Source organism: Eulemur rufifrons, chromosome 1, assembly GCF_041146395.1.
Source record: "Eulemur rufifrons isolate Redbay chromosome 1, OSU_ERuf_1, whole genome shotgun sequence".
NCBI classification, from domain to species: Eukaryota; Metazoa; Chordata; class Mammalia; order Primates; family Lemuridae; genus Eulemur; species Eulemur rufifrons.
Window position 1 is genome coordinate 35,927,991 of NC_090983.1, and position 12,638 is coordinate 35,940,628.

Consider the following 12,638-nt stretch of genomic DNA (forward strand, 5'->3'; position numbering starts at 1 on the left):
CTGTTTTCTCCACTAAATCATAGTATTTTAAGAGAATCTTTTGCCAAGTGATTTATTTATCACTCATGTATTTATTATCTCATGGAGGTTGCTCCACAGAAAAGAAGAAGATCTAAGGAAAATTAAGCACAGTTAAACATGAAAGAAAGAAGACTGACTTTATTAATCAAATGGCAATCTTTGAAAATTTGAGCTAATTAAGATAGACAAAAGAGTACTACCAAACTTGTAACTACATAGAATTATTGGAATATATTTATACTTATTTTAATGCCACCTAAAAATATACATAAGCAGTGAGATTAAAGTATTTATATCCCATCTAACATAAATTATCACTTATTCCTTCTTGCTAGTCCCAAGGAATAAGGAGCAAAGAGATAGATTTCCCTTTTCAGATAAATTTCTGAATTTCCAGCTATTTTCTATATATTACAACTATTCTTTGACAACTGTCTCACTAGCAAAAGAGCCTTATTATTCTAAGATTAGTATACACTATTTTAAACACATTTTTATTGTTATTTATTGTTAATTTTTTAAAAGATAATTTCAGCTTTCTAGCACAAGAAATATAAGAGGCAGTTCTACTTCTAACAACCTGTAAATCTCCAAGGAAAATAGAACAATCCTTTTGACCTATGAGAAGAAATGTGAAGTTGTTTTGAACTTACTGTACTTAAAATACTTTCCCATGCTATTTAAATACTTACCTTTAGAATTTATAACATTTAAATCTAATCTTATATAAATTCTATCCTAATTTCCTAAGTGTAGGAAAAAAAGGCAATACTGATAATAAAATTGTTTTGATTTCTAGCCAAATTATTGTGCTTTTTAATCATAATTTATTTGGCATAAACCAAAAACAAAACAAATATTAATAAAAGGCGTCTTTTAAAAATCCCATACCAAACTAACAATATGCAAACTATTGAAAACAACTAGTAAATGTTTTCTTTATTTGTACCCAAGATACCACATGCAATAAAAAGCACTAAATGTCTGAAACAAGCTTCACTTATTCTGCAAATTAGGTCGCTTAAAACGTTAAAGGTCTTCAAGCTTAGTTATTCACCAACTCCCTTTCTCATTATCTAGAGAGAAAATGCATTCTTTTAAAAAGAAGCGCTCATCTGTGGAAACTTTCTAATTAACTTGGTTCAAAGCATGTGCAAGATGGCAGTTTTCTACACAGTTTCAGCATTTTAATTGGCAGAAAATGCTTAGCGGCCTATTCACAACCCCCCTTGGTAATTAAGCTAGGGTCAATTCTATGACTAAATGAGCCAATCTTGTGAAACAAACGATTTCTACCATACACAGTATATAGCATATTAGGTTTACAGCAGTCTTTGAACAAAGTTAATGAGGTAGTAGCTGTGTCACTATGGGAGATTTATATAGAACAAGTTAACCTTTCTTAATGGTGCAGTAGTCATTAAAACTAATTACTAGCAGGGCATTATCTCTAACAATTATTAACATCTATCAGGACGTAATTAATTCAAGTTGCATTTCTGACAATGCTAATAACCACATGCAAACAACCAATCAATATTCACTATTAGTAACATATTTGTTTTCAAAGCAAGTACAATTTCCTCTAAGGCTTTTCAGATCGAATAAGCTATAACTTTCAATATTACTATAGTCAAGCATCTGCCAACAGCTTCATTACAATATATCGATTATGGAAATACTACAACATAGACAACTCTAATTAAAAGTCATAATCCACAAGTGACATGAAAACAAAGAATCTTTTAGAAGTCTTAAAAATAAAAAAAGCTATGAGTTCAAACTTTAGATGAGACAGTCTTGTCTCCATTTTTCCTTGTAAAGAAGAAATAAATGTATTTTATTTTTAATTAATTTTAATTTCAGACCTAGCCTCCCCCTTTCTCCTGCAACAATGAACATTTATAGACACCTGTGCCTCTTTAGGTGTTTACTCATCTTCCAAGAGCAATAAGCATGAAGCCAAGAAAAAGGACAAATTTTATCTTTTCCAAGATCAGAATTCAAATCTAGTTCATGAATATACTTTTTCTGCCTTTACTGATCTTCTCAGATTGAACCCAACTTGTCTACTTAGAAGACCAAACTTGGATTTTTTAATACCAAATTACCTACATTTATAACAACACTTACACCAATACTTACTCTCTACCACTTTCCTGCCTATGCCTGTATTATCTATCAAAATGGTACTAAACATAACTATATAAAACTCTCCTCATTTCTCTACCATTTACATTCTAGCAAACCACTCTTAAGAACCTTTCAGCAGGAAGCAGCAGAGCAGGAAACACAGCAATAGAGCACAGTGGTAATGATTATAAGCTTTAGATAGAGAATACTATAGCTCAACTTACAGCTCTGCTACCTGGCAGCTTATGTGACCTTGGACAAGTTACTTAACTTCTCTAAGTCTCCTTTTCCTCAACAAATGGAACTAAAAGTGCCTATCTCATGGGTTTAATAAATTAAATGAAATATCCTTCTAAACATGTTTAGTACAGCACATGGTAAGGTCCCAATAAATATAGGCTATTATGATTAATTTATATATTCCAAAGTCATTTTCCTATTATAAAGAAATTCATCAGAAATAGAAATGCAGGTGACTAGGAGACTTACCTTTTTATATAGTAATACCATTTCCTTATATTTGTATTCTTTTAAGTTTTAAGAAATATCTCTATCTCAAATAAAATTCTCATATACCAGAATGTGATTTTCCCAAACATGTCTACCTTATTCCTACATTATGAAATTTTAAAAAATTCTGTCCTTACAATCCTTTATTCAGAATTCAGTTTTTAGTCCATGTTCAGATACATCATTTTAGTCATTTTAATTGTTATCCTCTAAGGCCACTATATCTTGGGTATGTCAACCAGAACTGCATTCATTATTCTAAGTTAACAGTAATTCCATTACAGTTTTGCATATAGTGAAGAAGTTCATGAAAATCCCACTCATTTTGAGAACATTTTATTATCAAAGTATACTAGGTCGATTGGGGAGGCCAAGGCAGTAGGATCACTTGAGGCCAGGAGTTTGGGACCAGCCTAAGCAACATAATGAGACCCCCATCTATTTAGGAAAAAAAAAAAAAATTAGCTGAGCATGGTGGTGTGGGCCTGTAGTTCTACCTACTCAGGAGGATGAAGCAGGATTGCTTGAGCCCAGGAGTTTGAGGTTGTAGTGAGCTATGATCATGCCACTGCACTCTAGCCTGGGTGATAGAAAGAGAGCCTGTCTCAAAATAAATAAATAAATAATCAGAGATATAATGAAAAGTATTACATTGTGTAAAGATAAGGATATATGGCAAAAATCATGAAAGTGATACCAGAATTAACTAAATTTAGAAGATAATGGCATAGAGATTAACTGCCCAGGTTTTTTTTTTATCAGACAAACCTTAGTGGTTGTGGGCTCTGATACTTATAAGGCCTGGGAGTTGTGGAGAAGTTACTTAACTTTTCTATGCCTCAGTTTCCTTATCTATAAAAACAAGAATCATATAATATAGCCCTCACAGGACTACTGCCAAAATTTAGTGAAAAAATACATGGAAAACAGTACATAAATAGCAAAATAGTTAAACTACATAGGCTTGAATCCCAGTACTACTACTTACTAGCTTTGAGATCTTGGAGAAGTTATATGTTATCCACCTCATAAGACTGTTGTGAGGAATAAATGAGTTGAGTTTAAAACAATGTCTGCAATATGTGTTTGCTAAGTAAATAAAAAAATATGTATTCACTAAATGTTAGCTACCGCTATAAAGAAAAAATTCTATGTCAAGGAATCTCATTTACATTTTAGAAAGATAAATCTAGTTCAAATGCTAAGGATGTCTTGCAAGAGGGACAAGAACACAGGCAGGGAAGGTTATGAAGTTATTTCAACAACCCAATAAAGAACCAAGAAGGTTCTTTATGACTGAATACATAAGAGTTAGAATATATTTGAGACAGAGACTCACCTGGACTTCATAACTGACTATACAAGCGGAAAAAAACGAAAAGAAAAAGAAGCATAACAGGGAAAAAAGTCATAGAGTTTCAGATTTTATCAAAAGAATGAATTGCAATAGCATTTGGGATCCATTAGGAGGTATAAACTTTGTGTGGAGAAGTTTTAAAATATTAGGTGGGAGGTATCTGTGAACATCAAGGTAAAGCTATCTAGCCAACCTGGATATGATAGGAATAAAGCCTACGAGAAGTTTAAAAATAGTTTGGTTTTACCCTAGTTTAAGCTCTCTAAAAATACCCATAATAAAGTTCATGTGCCAAGTACATCTTGCATTTCTTAGACATTCCTGGAGTTTAACCACACTAGTTTCCGATCCCTTTTTACTTCTTTAAAAATTTAATTACCTTTGCTTCTCACTAGGGTCCCCCACCCCTGCTAGATGTTAAGTAATTACCACACCAAATAATTAGAGGCCCCATTATTAACATTTGCTCAAGAGGAACCAATTCATCACAAATCTATATTTCCTTTTTAATCTAGTTCTCCATCCATAGCAAAATACTCCTTTGTAATGCAGAAGAGATAAATAAAATGTATTATGTTTCCTGTCTTTCCCTAATTCCTTTTATTTTTATTTATTTATTTATTGATTTATTTTTGAGACAGAGTCTCATTCTGTTGCCCAGGCTAGAGTGAGTGCCGTGGCATCAGCCTAGCTCACAGCAACCTCAAACTCCTGGGCTTAAGCGATCCTACTGCCTCAGCCTCCCGAGTAGCTGAGACTACAGGCATGCGCCACCATGCCCAACTAATTTTTTCTCTATATATTTTTAGTTGTCCGTATAATTTCTTTCTATTTTTAGTAGAGACGGGGTCTCGCTCTTGCTCAGGCTGGTCTTGAACGCCTGACCTCGACTGATCCACCCACCTCGGCCTCCCAAAGTGCTAGGATTACAGGTGTGAGCCACCGCACCCGGCCCCTAATTCCTTTTAAATATGCATATCTAAACCTGATTAAAACATATTTAAAGTCTGACACCAAAAGAAAGCCAATACAATTTAGAATTACTTTCTAATTCAACTATAGTTAAAAAAAAATACAGGTAGTATTTTAAGGAGAAAAAACTTAAATCTCTTTCTTACCTGATGCCCCTATATTTGCCTTATCTTCAGGAACTGTATTTTTATCCTTACTTAAATCTTCAACTATAAGTTTGTCAAAATGCTCAATACAAAGTCTGCTGTCGATCTGATATAACAATGCAGGGCAAAGGTACGTAAATAGGTCAGTTGAGATGGGAGAGTTGGCACCATGACCATAGTATTTTAACAACTGAGTGACGTTCAAACACTGCAAGGAAATTGATAAAACAAATTAAGTAAAAGATTATACAGAAAAATGAGTAACTGTACAATAAAAAATATTCTAAATATTACTTGAAAATAATCTGTAATATATAGATACCTATTAAAAATAAAACTTTTTAATAAGAATTTATAAGGATACATTCAACTAGAGTATTCAAGACTTTTTGTGGATTTAATCATTTTTCCATTTCAACACATGAAAGATAAGAACTTTCTGCCATTGATAAGAATGACTCATTCCAAGATCAAGGAGTCAAAAAAAAAAAAAGAAGAAAAGAAAAAAGAAAAAGAAAGAAAGAAAAAAAGGGGGGCGAGGAGAATGACTCACAGTTACATCCCCAAGATTCTCATGGGATGAAGAGAAAAACCACTTCCCTATCAAATTGCAATCATCAGTTACTCAAGATCCTTATTTGTGAAACAGTGTTAAATAGACTTAGAATACTTTAATAACATATTAAAATATACCATAATAGAGACATCTTCATTGCCAAAGGCACTCCCAAAAGAATACTGTGTTGGGAAATTCTAGCCCAATGTCAGTTGAGGAAGATAAAACCAGAAGATTTAAAACAAACAAACAAACAAAAAAAGCTTCATCCATTGTACTTTAATAAGCAGAAAACAAATAGCAAACAAGTTTGGATACATCATATAGTAAAAAATAAGTATCTAAAATTAAGGCAAAAAGAGATGGCACCGCACCTTTTACACATACACCTCCTCTAGTTGCATGCTTGTTTACTGACTTGCTACCTCACTGTATGATTTCATCTATCACACAGAAAACCTACCAAAACCCAAAATCTACAAACACACAAAAATGATTTTTCTTAGGTGTTAATTACCATGAGGTACTACCCCGTTCAATGCATAGAATGTTCTAAGAAATCATAAGAGATTTCCCAGTATGGCTCAGACCTGTCAGAATACCAATAACAAGTCTGGTGATACAGACCTCTTAGGTCTGATACAAAGAGGAAACACCAATAAGATCTAGTTATTATCAACAAAAGATTCTAGGATATTATCCATAGTAATAAATGCATACTTTAAAAGCATACTAAGATCTTAATACATATTATTTTATAATCAGTACTTATAACTGTTAAAAGCCAAATAACTGACGATTTATTCACAGAAGAAACACAAAGATATTTACTTAGATGCAAAACATATCTCAATAATAACGACAGAAAAAGGTGAGGTCATTTTCCACATCTGATGGTAATGATTTAAATGCATATGAATAAGAAATTCAACAAATTTCTCTAAACCTGAATGAGTGCTAAAAATTAGAATAAACAAGGGTGTTGATATACTTTTAATGAAACAAAAATAAATGTGCTTAAGGTGAATACTTTATCAAGAGCCAATCAAATGTGAACGTATCCAAGAGTATGAAAATTTAAAGGGAAGCAGGATCACCCTACTACTACTGAAGTTTTGTATTACTATATATTTTTGCATTCACCCCTGAATCTGTTAAAGGCCTGAGAAATGACCAGTATCATGAGAAAGCAGGCCTTATCATAAAGTGACACAGTGAAAACAAGCCTACCACATGTGCAAAATACCTAACTTTGGAGCTAAATCAATGACCAGGAACCACTTAATAGTTAATTCAATAAATTAACAATTGTGAAAATGAAACTGTCCTAGTGACTTCCCAAGAGGACAGGTTGAACAACAACAATGGTGAAACACACATACAAAAAAGATTTTAATTTTCAAGTATGTAGAAACCAGCTAACAGTAACAACAGTGAAAATTAACTTGGAAAGTCAAACAGTTCATAGGAATACATTTTTTTAACAATATTTAAATATTTGGACTTGAGAAACTCAAATTTGAGAACATAAGAAACAAGTGAAAATCCAGATTAAAAAAAATCTTTATATTGATTTTGATTCCTTAATGTATTTTATTCAGGAATGTTACCTGATGTTCCATATATAAATGTACAGAAATATATTAGATACGATTAACTATTCCACTGTTATCCTATATTTAAAATGTACCACAATTATCTGAGAAGTTTGAAGAAACCATCAGACATCTTTTTATACTTACTTCATGTTGACGGTCATCTTCATTATGATCTTTGTGACCAGGAGCTGAATAAATTGCACTTTTTTTAACATGTGGTGCTTCTCGTTTTCTAGTATGTCGAAGTTCACCTTCATTATCTGGATCAAGATCTTGGTGTCCATGACCAGGATCATGACCATTATGTTCTGGAAGATGTACATGAGAATGACCTGGGTTATGTACACGATCAGGTTTGTGGACCCGATTATGCTCATACTGTCCACCCTGATCATGGTTAGGGGGAAAACCTGGTGTAATAACCTCAGAATTTTCATTATTTTTCTTCCCTTTTTTCTTCCTCTTTCCTTTCGGTAGCTTAACATCAGATTGTTCCTGTGTTTTATTGGTCTCTGTTGAAGGTTCATGGCTAGGCTCCCCACGCTCACTGGGAGTAATGGAATCGTTATGAACATGGTGAGTAGTGTTATGATCAAGGTGATGATGCAAACGATGGTGATGATGTAGGCGATGATTATGGTCATGCATATGTTTATCATCAGATTTTACAGATACTTCAATTGTCTCTTTCTCTGGATCACATTTATGGTTTCTTTTTGTTGATACACTGGTCACAGTTTGGTTTTCTGAATTTAAATGATTATGGGAATGCTGATGGTTATGTGAGTGAAAATGCTTTCCCTCTTGAACTGCCAAAATATCTAAGTGAGAAACATGATCGTGGCCAAGATCCTCATGATTAATCTCAACTACTTTTATCTCTCCAAGGCCCAAGTTTGTTAAAAGTTTCTCCAGACCAAAAAAGGATAATCTTCCATTTTCACCATAACGGTCAAAAAGTTTTTCAATATAGTATTTTTTTTCATTTTCAGCAGCCAGCACTGAAAATTTGCTTGGCTCCAATTCTGTCATTCCACGGTGATGTCTGTGAAGCTCCTCAGGGCCATGGTCATGTTCTTCATGGCAATGGTTGCAATGATGGAAAATAAATGTCAGCAAACAAATGAGGCAAAATTTTGTGTGCATATGTACCTTCATTTCTATTTTTCCTAAAAGGATTTAAAAAGAGAGACAAGCATTAGTTTATACCTAGGCACATTCAAAATAATCACAAACTCTCTTGTAGTTGCCAATGCACTAAGCAAATGTTTTACCCCATTTCTTTCATGTCTATGAAACAATTTTTTCCTTTCCAATTCCCTATGAAAACACCTCCGTTTAATTACTCAAAGTAGTGTACAGACCTTTAAATTTATGCAAATTGTTCAAGACTCACCCTCAAGACTACTCTGGCTCCCATTAAGCAAGACACTAAAGAGCCTATATATTTACACAGGAATTGTTGGCTTCCTTCCTATCTGGTCCTTTACAAATATGTTTGCTCCTCTCTGGCCTTGAGGTCTTGGTCAGCGCAATAAGGCAGGAAGAAATAAAATGGTAAAATATGTAAGAATTGGAAAAAAGTAAAACTGCATAATCCACGAAAGGTAGAATTAAGTATGTAGAAAATCTAAAACAAGTCTACAAAAATAAATAATATAGCATAGTTGCTAAATATTAAGACAATAATCTAAATTCACTTGTATTCCTATATACCTATAATTAGAAAATGAAATTAGAAAATACCATTTACAGTAGCAAATAGCTAGGAATAAACCTAACAAAAGATGTACAAGACCTTTATATAGTAAAGGTTCATATGTTATTGGGAAAAATTAAAGACCTAAACAAACAGATGGCTATATCATGTTTATGACTGGATGAGCTATAGATCCAATACAACCCCAACCAAAATCCCAGAAGTTATTCTGTGAAAATTGATGAGCTATGTTTAATATTTATGTGGAAATAGAAAGGGTCAATGGCTAAGGCACTCTTGAGGAACAAAATAGGAGCATTTACTCTATCAGTTATTAAAGACAGTGTCACATATGGTGCAATAACAAATAAAGCAAAAGAATAAAACAGAGAATCTAAAAAAAGAAAAGATGGTCTTTTCCTTGGAGCTTGGTCAATCAGATTCCAATATAGAAGAAAACAGTAAATAAAATTTGACCCATACCTCACACCATACATAAAAATCAATTACAGATGGCTTGTAAACCTAAATCTAAAACAAGAAATATTAAAACAATAGAGTGTCTGGAACTATGCTGTCCAATATAGTAGCCACTAGTCACATGTAGGTATTTAAATTAACTAAAATTAAATTTAGAATTCAACTTCTCAGTCACCCTAGCCACATTTTAAATGTTCAATAGTCACATGTGGCTAATGGTTATTATCTTGGACAGTGAAGAAACCAAATATATCTATCATTACAAAAAGTTCTATCAGACAAACATACTTCTAGAATCTAGAAACATAATGTGAGCCAACTATGTAATTTATAAATTTTCTAGAATAAAGAGATGAAACTAATTTCATACTACATTGTATTTAACCCATTATATCCAAAATATTATTAACATGTAATCAATACAAATATTATTGAGATATTTTACATTATTTTTAATACTATGCCTTTGAATCTAGCATGTATTTTATACTTACAGCACATCTTAATACAGACTAGCCACATTTCAACTGTTCAATAGCCATAAGTAGCTACTGGCTACTAAACTGGAAAGTACAGATCTAGATGATTTATTTGGGAGAATTTTAAGATCTTCAAAATATTATAGGATACAAAAAGCATTATAAAGGCAAGACTGATAAGATATATTACATTAAAATTAAGAGTTTCTGTTCAAGAGACACCATAAAGAAACTAAAAAGGCAAGCTATGGATTGGGAAAAGACTACCACAATATATAATCAATAATATATAAGGAACTCCTACAAATCAATACAAAAATTATGAGACAACCCAATGGAAAAATGAGTAGGTGACTTGAACAAGCATTTCATAAGAGTACCCAAATTATTAATACTAAGAAGCATATGAAAAGACACTCAGAGGCCGGGCGCGGTGGCTCACGCCTGTAATCCTAGCACTCTGGGAGGCCGAGGTGGGCGGATCGTTTGAGCTCAGGAGTTCGAGACCAGCCTGAGCAAGAGCGAGACCCCATCTCTACTAAAAAATAGAAAGAAATGATATGGACAGCTAAAAATATATATATAAAAAAAAAATTAGCCGGGCATGGTGGTGCATGCCTGTAGTCCCAGCTACTCGGGAGGCTGAGACAGGAGGATCGCTTGAGCTCAGGAGTTTGAGGTTGCTGTGAGCTAGGCTGACGCCACGGCACTCACTCTAGCCTGGGCAACAGAGTGAGACTCTGTCTCAAAAAAAAAAAAAAAAAAAAGAAAAAGAAATGAAAAGACACTCAACCTCAATAGGCATTAGGGAAATTTAAATTAAAGTCACAATTAGGTGGATGGGCCAGTGGTGCAATGGATAAAGTCACAATTAGATGCTACTATATACCCACCAATATAACTAAAATATGAAACACTGCCAATGTCAAAAGTAGGCAAGAATACAGAGTTAATTGGATTATCTACTCACACAGCAATTCTATTCCTGGGTATATGCGCAACAGAAATGCATGTACATGGACATGAAAAGATATTAACATGACCATTCATATAATCTTTAGTCATCACAGCTCAAAAATGAAAAGCCTAAACATTCATAAACAATAGAATGGATAAATAAAACAGAATAATCTTATCATGGAATACCATACAGGAATGAAAATGAAATTATAGCTTCACACATTAATTAACATAGATGAATTTCACAAATACTAGATTGAGCAAAAGATGACAAATACTAAAGAAAACCATATTATATAATTTTATTTATATGAAGTTTAAAATGAGCAAAACTAAAACAAGATAATGATCACATTTTGAAAGAAAGGTAGGGGGAATAATTGGGAGAAAACCAGAGTGGAGGAGATTCCAAAATACAGCAATGCTCTCTTTCCTGACCTGAGTTAGTAGTTACACAAATATGGTTACTTTGTGATAATTCATGGCACTTATGCCCTGTGTACTTTCTGAACACATACTCTACTTCAATGAAAAGTTTTTTAAAAATCAAATTTTCTTCAGTGAAAACCAATTAGAAAATGTAATTATAAACAAAATTATATGGCTTCTAGAAATAAATAGAACAAGACATACACACCATTAAAAGGAAAAATCTATAAGACATTATTGCCGGGCATGGTAGCTCACGAGTTCAAGACCAGCCTGAGCAAGAGTGAGACCCCCATCTCTACTAAAAAATAGAAAGAAATTTGGCCAGGCAACAACAACAACAACAAAAATATATTAGCAGGGTGTGGTGGTGCACGCCTGTAGTCCCTGCTACTTGGGAGGCTGAGGCAGGAGGATTGCTTGAGTCTAGGAGTTTGAGGTTGCTGTGAGCTAAGCTGATGCCATGGCACTCTACCAGGCAACAGAGCAAGACTTTGTCTCAAAACAAAACAAAACAAAACAAAAAGACATTATTGAGAGCTGGTATGGTGGCTCTTGCCTGTAATCCCAGATACTTGGGAGGCCGAGACGGGAGGACTGCTTGAGGCCAGGAGCGAGACCCGTCTAAAATAATTAGCTAGATGCAGTGGTGTACGCTTGTAGTCCCAGCTACTTGGGAGGTTGAAGTGGGAGAATCTCTAAAGCCCAGGAGTTCAAGACAGCCTGGGTGATTGATATAATGGACCCTGTCTGAAAAAAAAAAAAAATTATGAAAGGACAGTTAAAAAAAACTGCAAAAACTAGAGAGAGACACCATCTACATGAATGGATGGGATACACTGCATAAAATACACAAAATATCCCCAAGTGTATATACAAAATTAATTCAATGTCAATTAAAATCCTAGTAGCTGTTTTGGTCGAGACTCCACAAGTGCACCTCAAAACTCATAGAATCAAAAACCCAAGGACAACCAAGACAATTCAGAAGATTAGCAAGGTAGACAGACTTCTTTTATAAAGTTACATTAACTAAAGTAACACAGAACTGGCCAGGACTACAAGCACACACCTCCACACTTGGCCAATTCTTAAATTTTTTGTAAAGCTAGGGTCTCACTGTGTTCCCCAGGCTGGCCTCCAACTCCTGTCCTCAAGCAATCCTTCCACCTAGACCTCTCAAAGTGCTAGGATTACAGGCATGAAGCATCACACCTAGCCTCCTGTCTCTTTTTATCCAGGGAGAAAAATCTTTCCCTCAAGTCCTTCCCAGATTTTTCCAAAGCCAATCATAGGTA

General features: G+C 33.9%; 1 protein-coding gene across 2 annotated transcripts in view; it reads right to left on the bottom strand.

Annotated features, from left to right (window-relative positions):
- The window catches only part of SLC39A10 (solute carrier family 39 member 10), a 63,438-nt gene that overhangs the window by 33,200 nt on the left and 17,600 nt on the right, over positions 1 to 12,638 (bottom strand). For both annotated transcript variants that reach the window (XM_069469110.1, XM_069469102.1), the window contains exons 2-3: positions 7,438 to 8,462; positions 5,140 to 5,347 (exon numbers count right to left, since the gene is read on the bottom strand). In XM_069469110.1, the coding sequence (XP_069325211.1) occupies positions 5,140 to 5,347; positions 7,438 to 8,451 (1,222 nt within the window). In that variant the 5' untranslated portion in view covers positions 8,452 to 8,462. The remainder of the gene's footprint in view (positions 1 to 5,139; positions 5,348 to 7,437; positions 8,463 to 12,638) is intronic.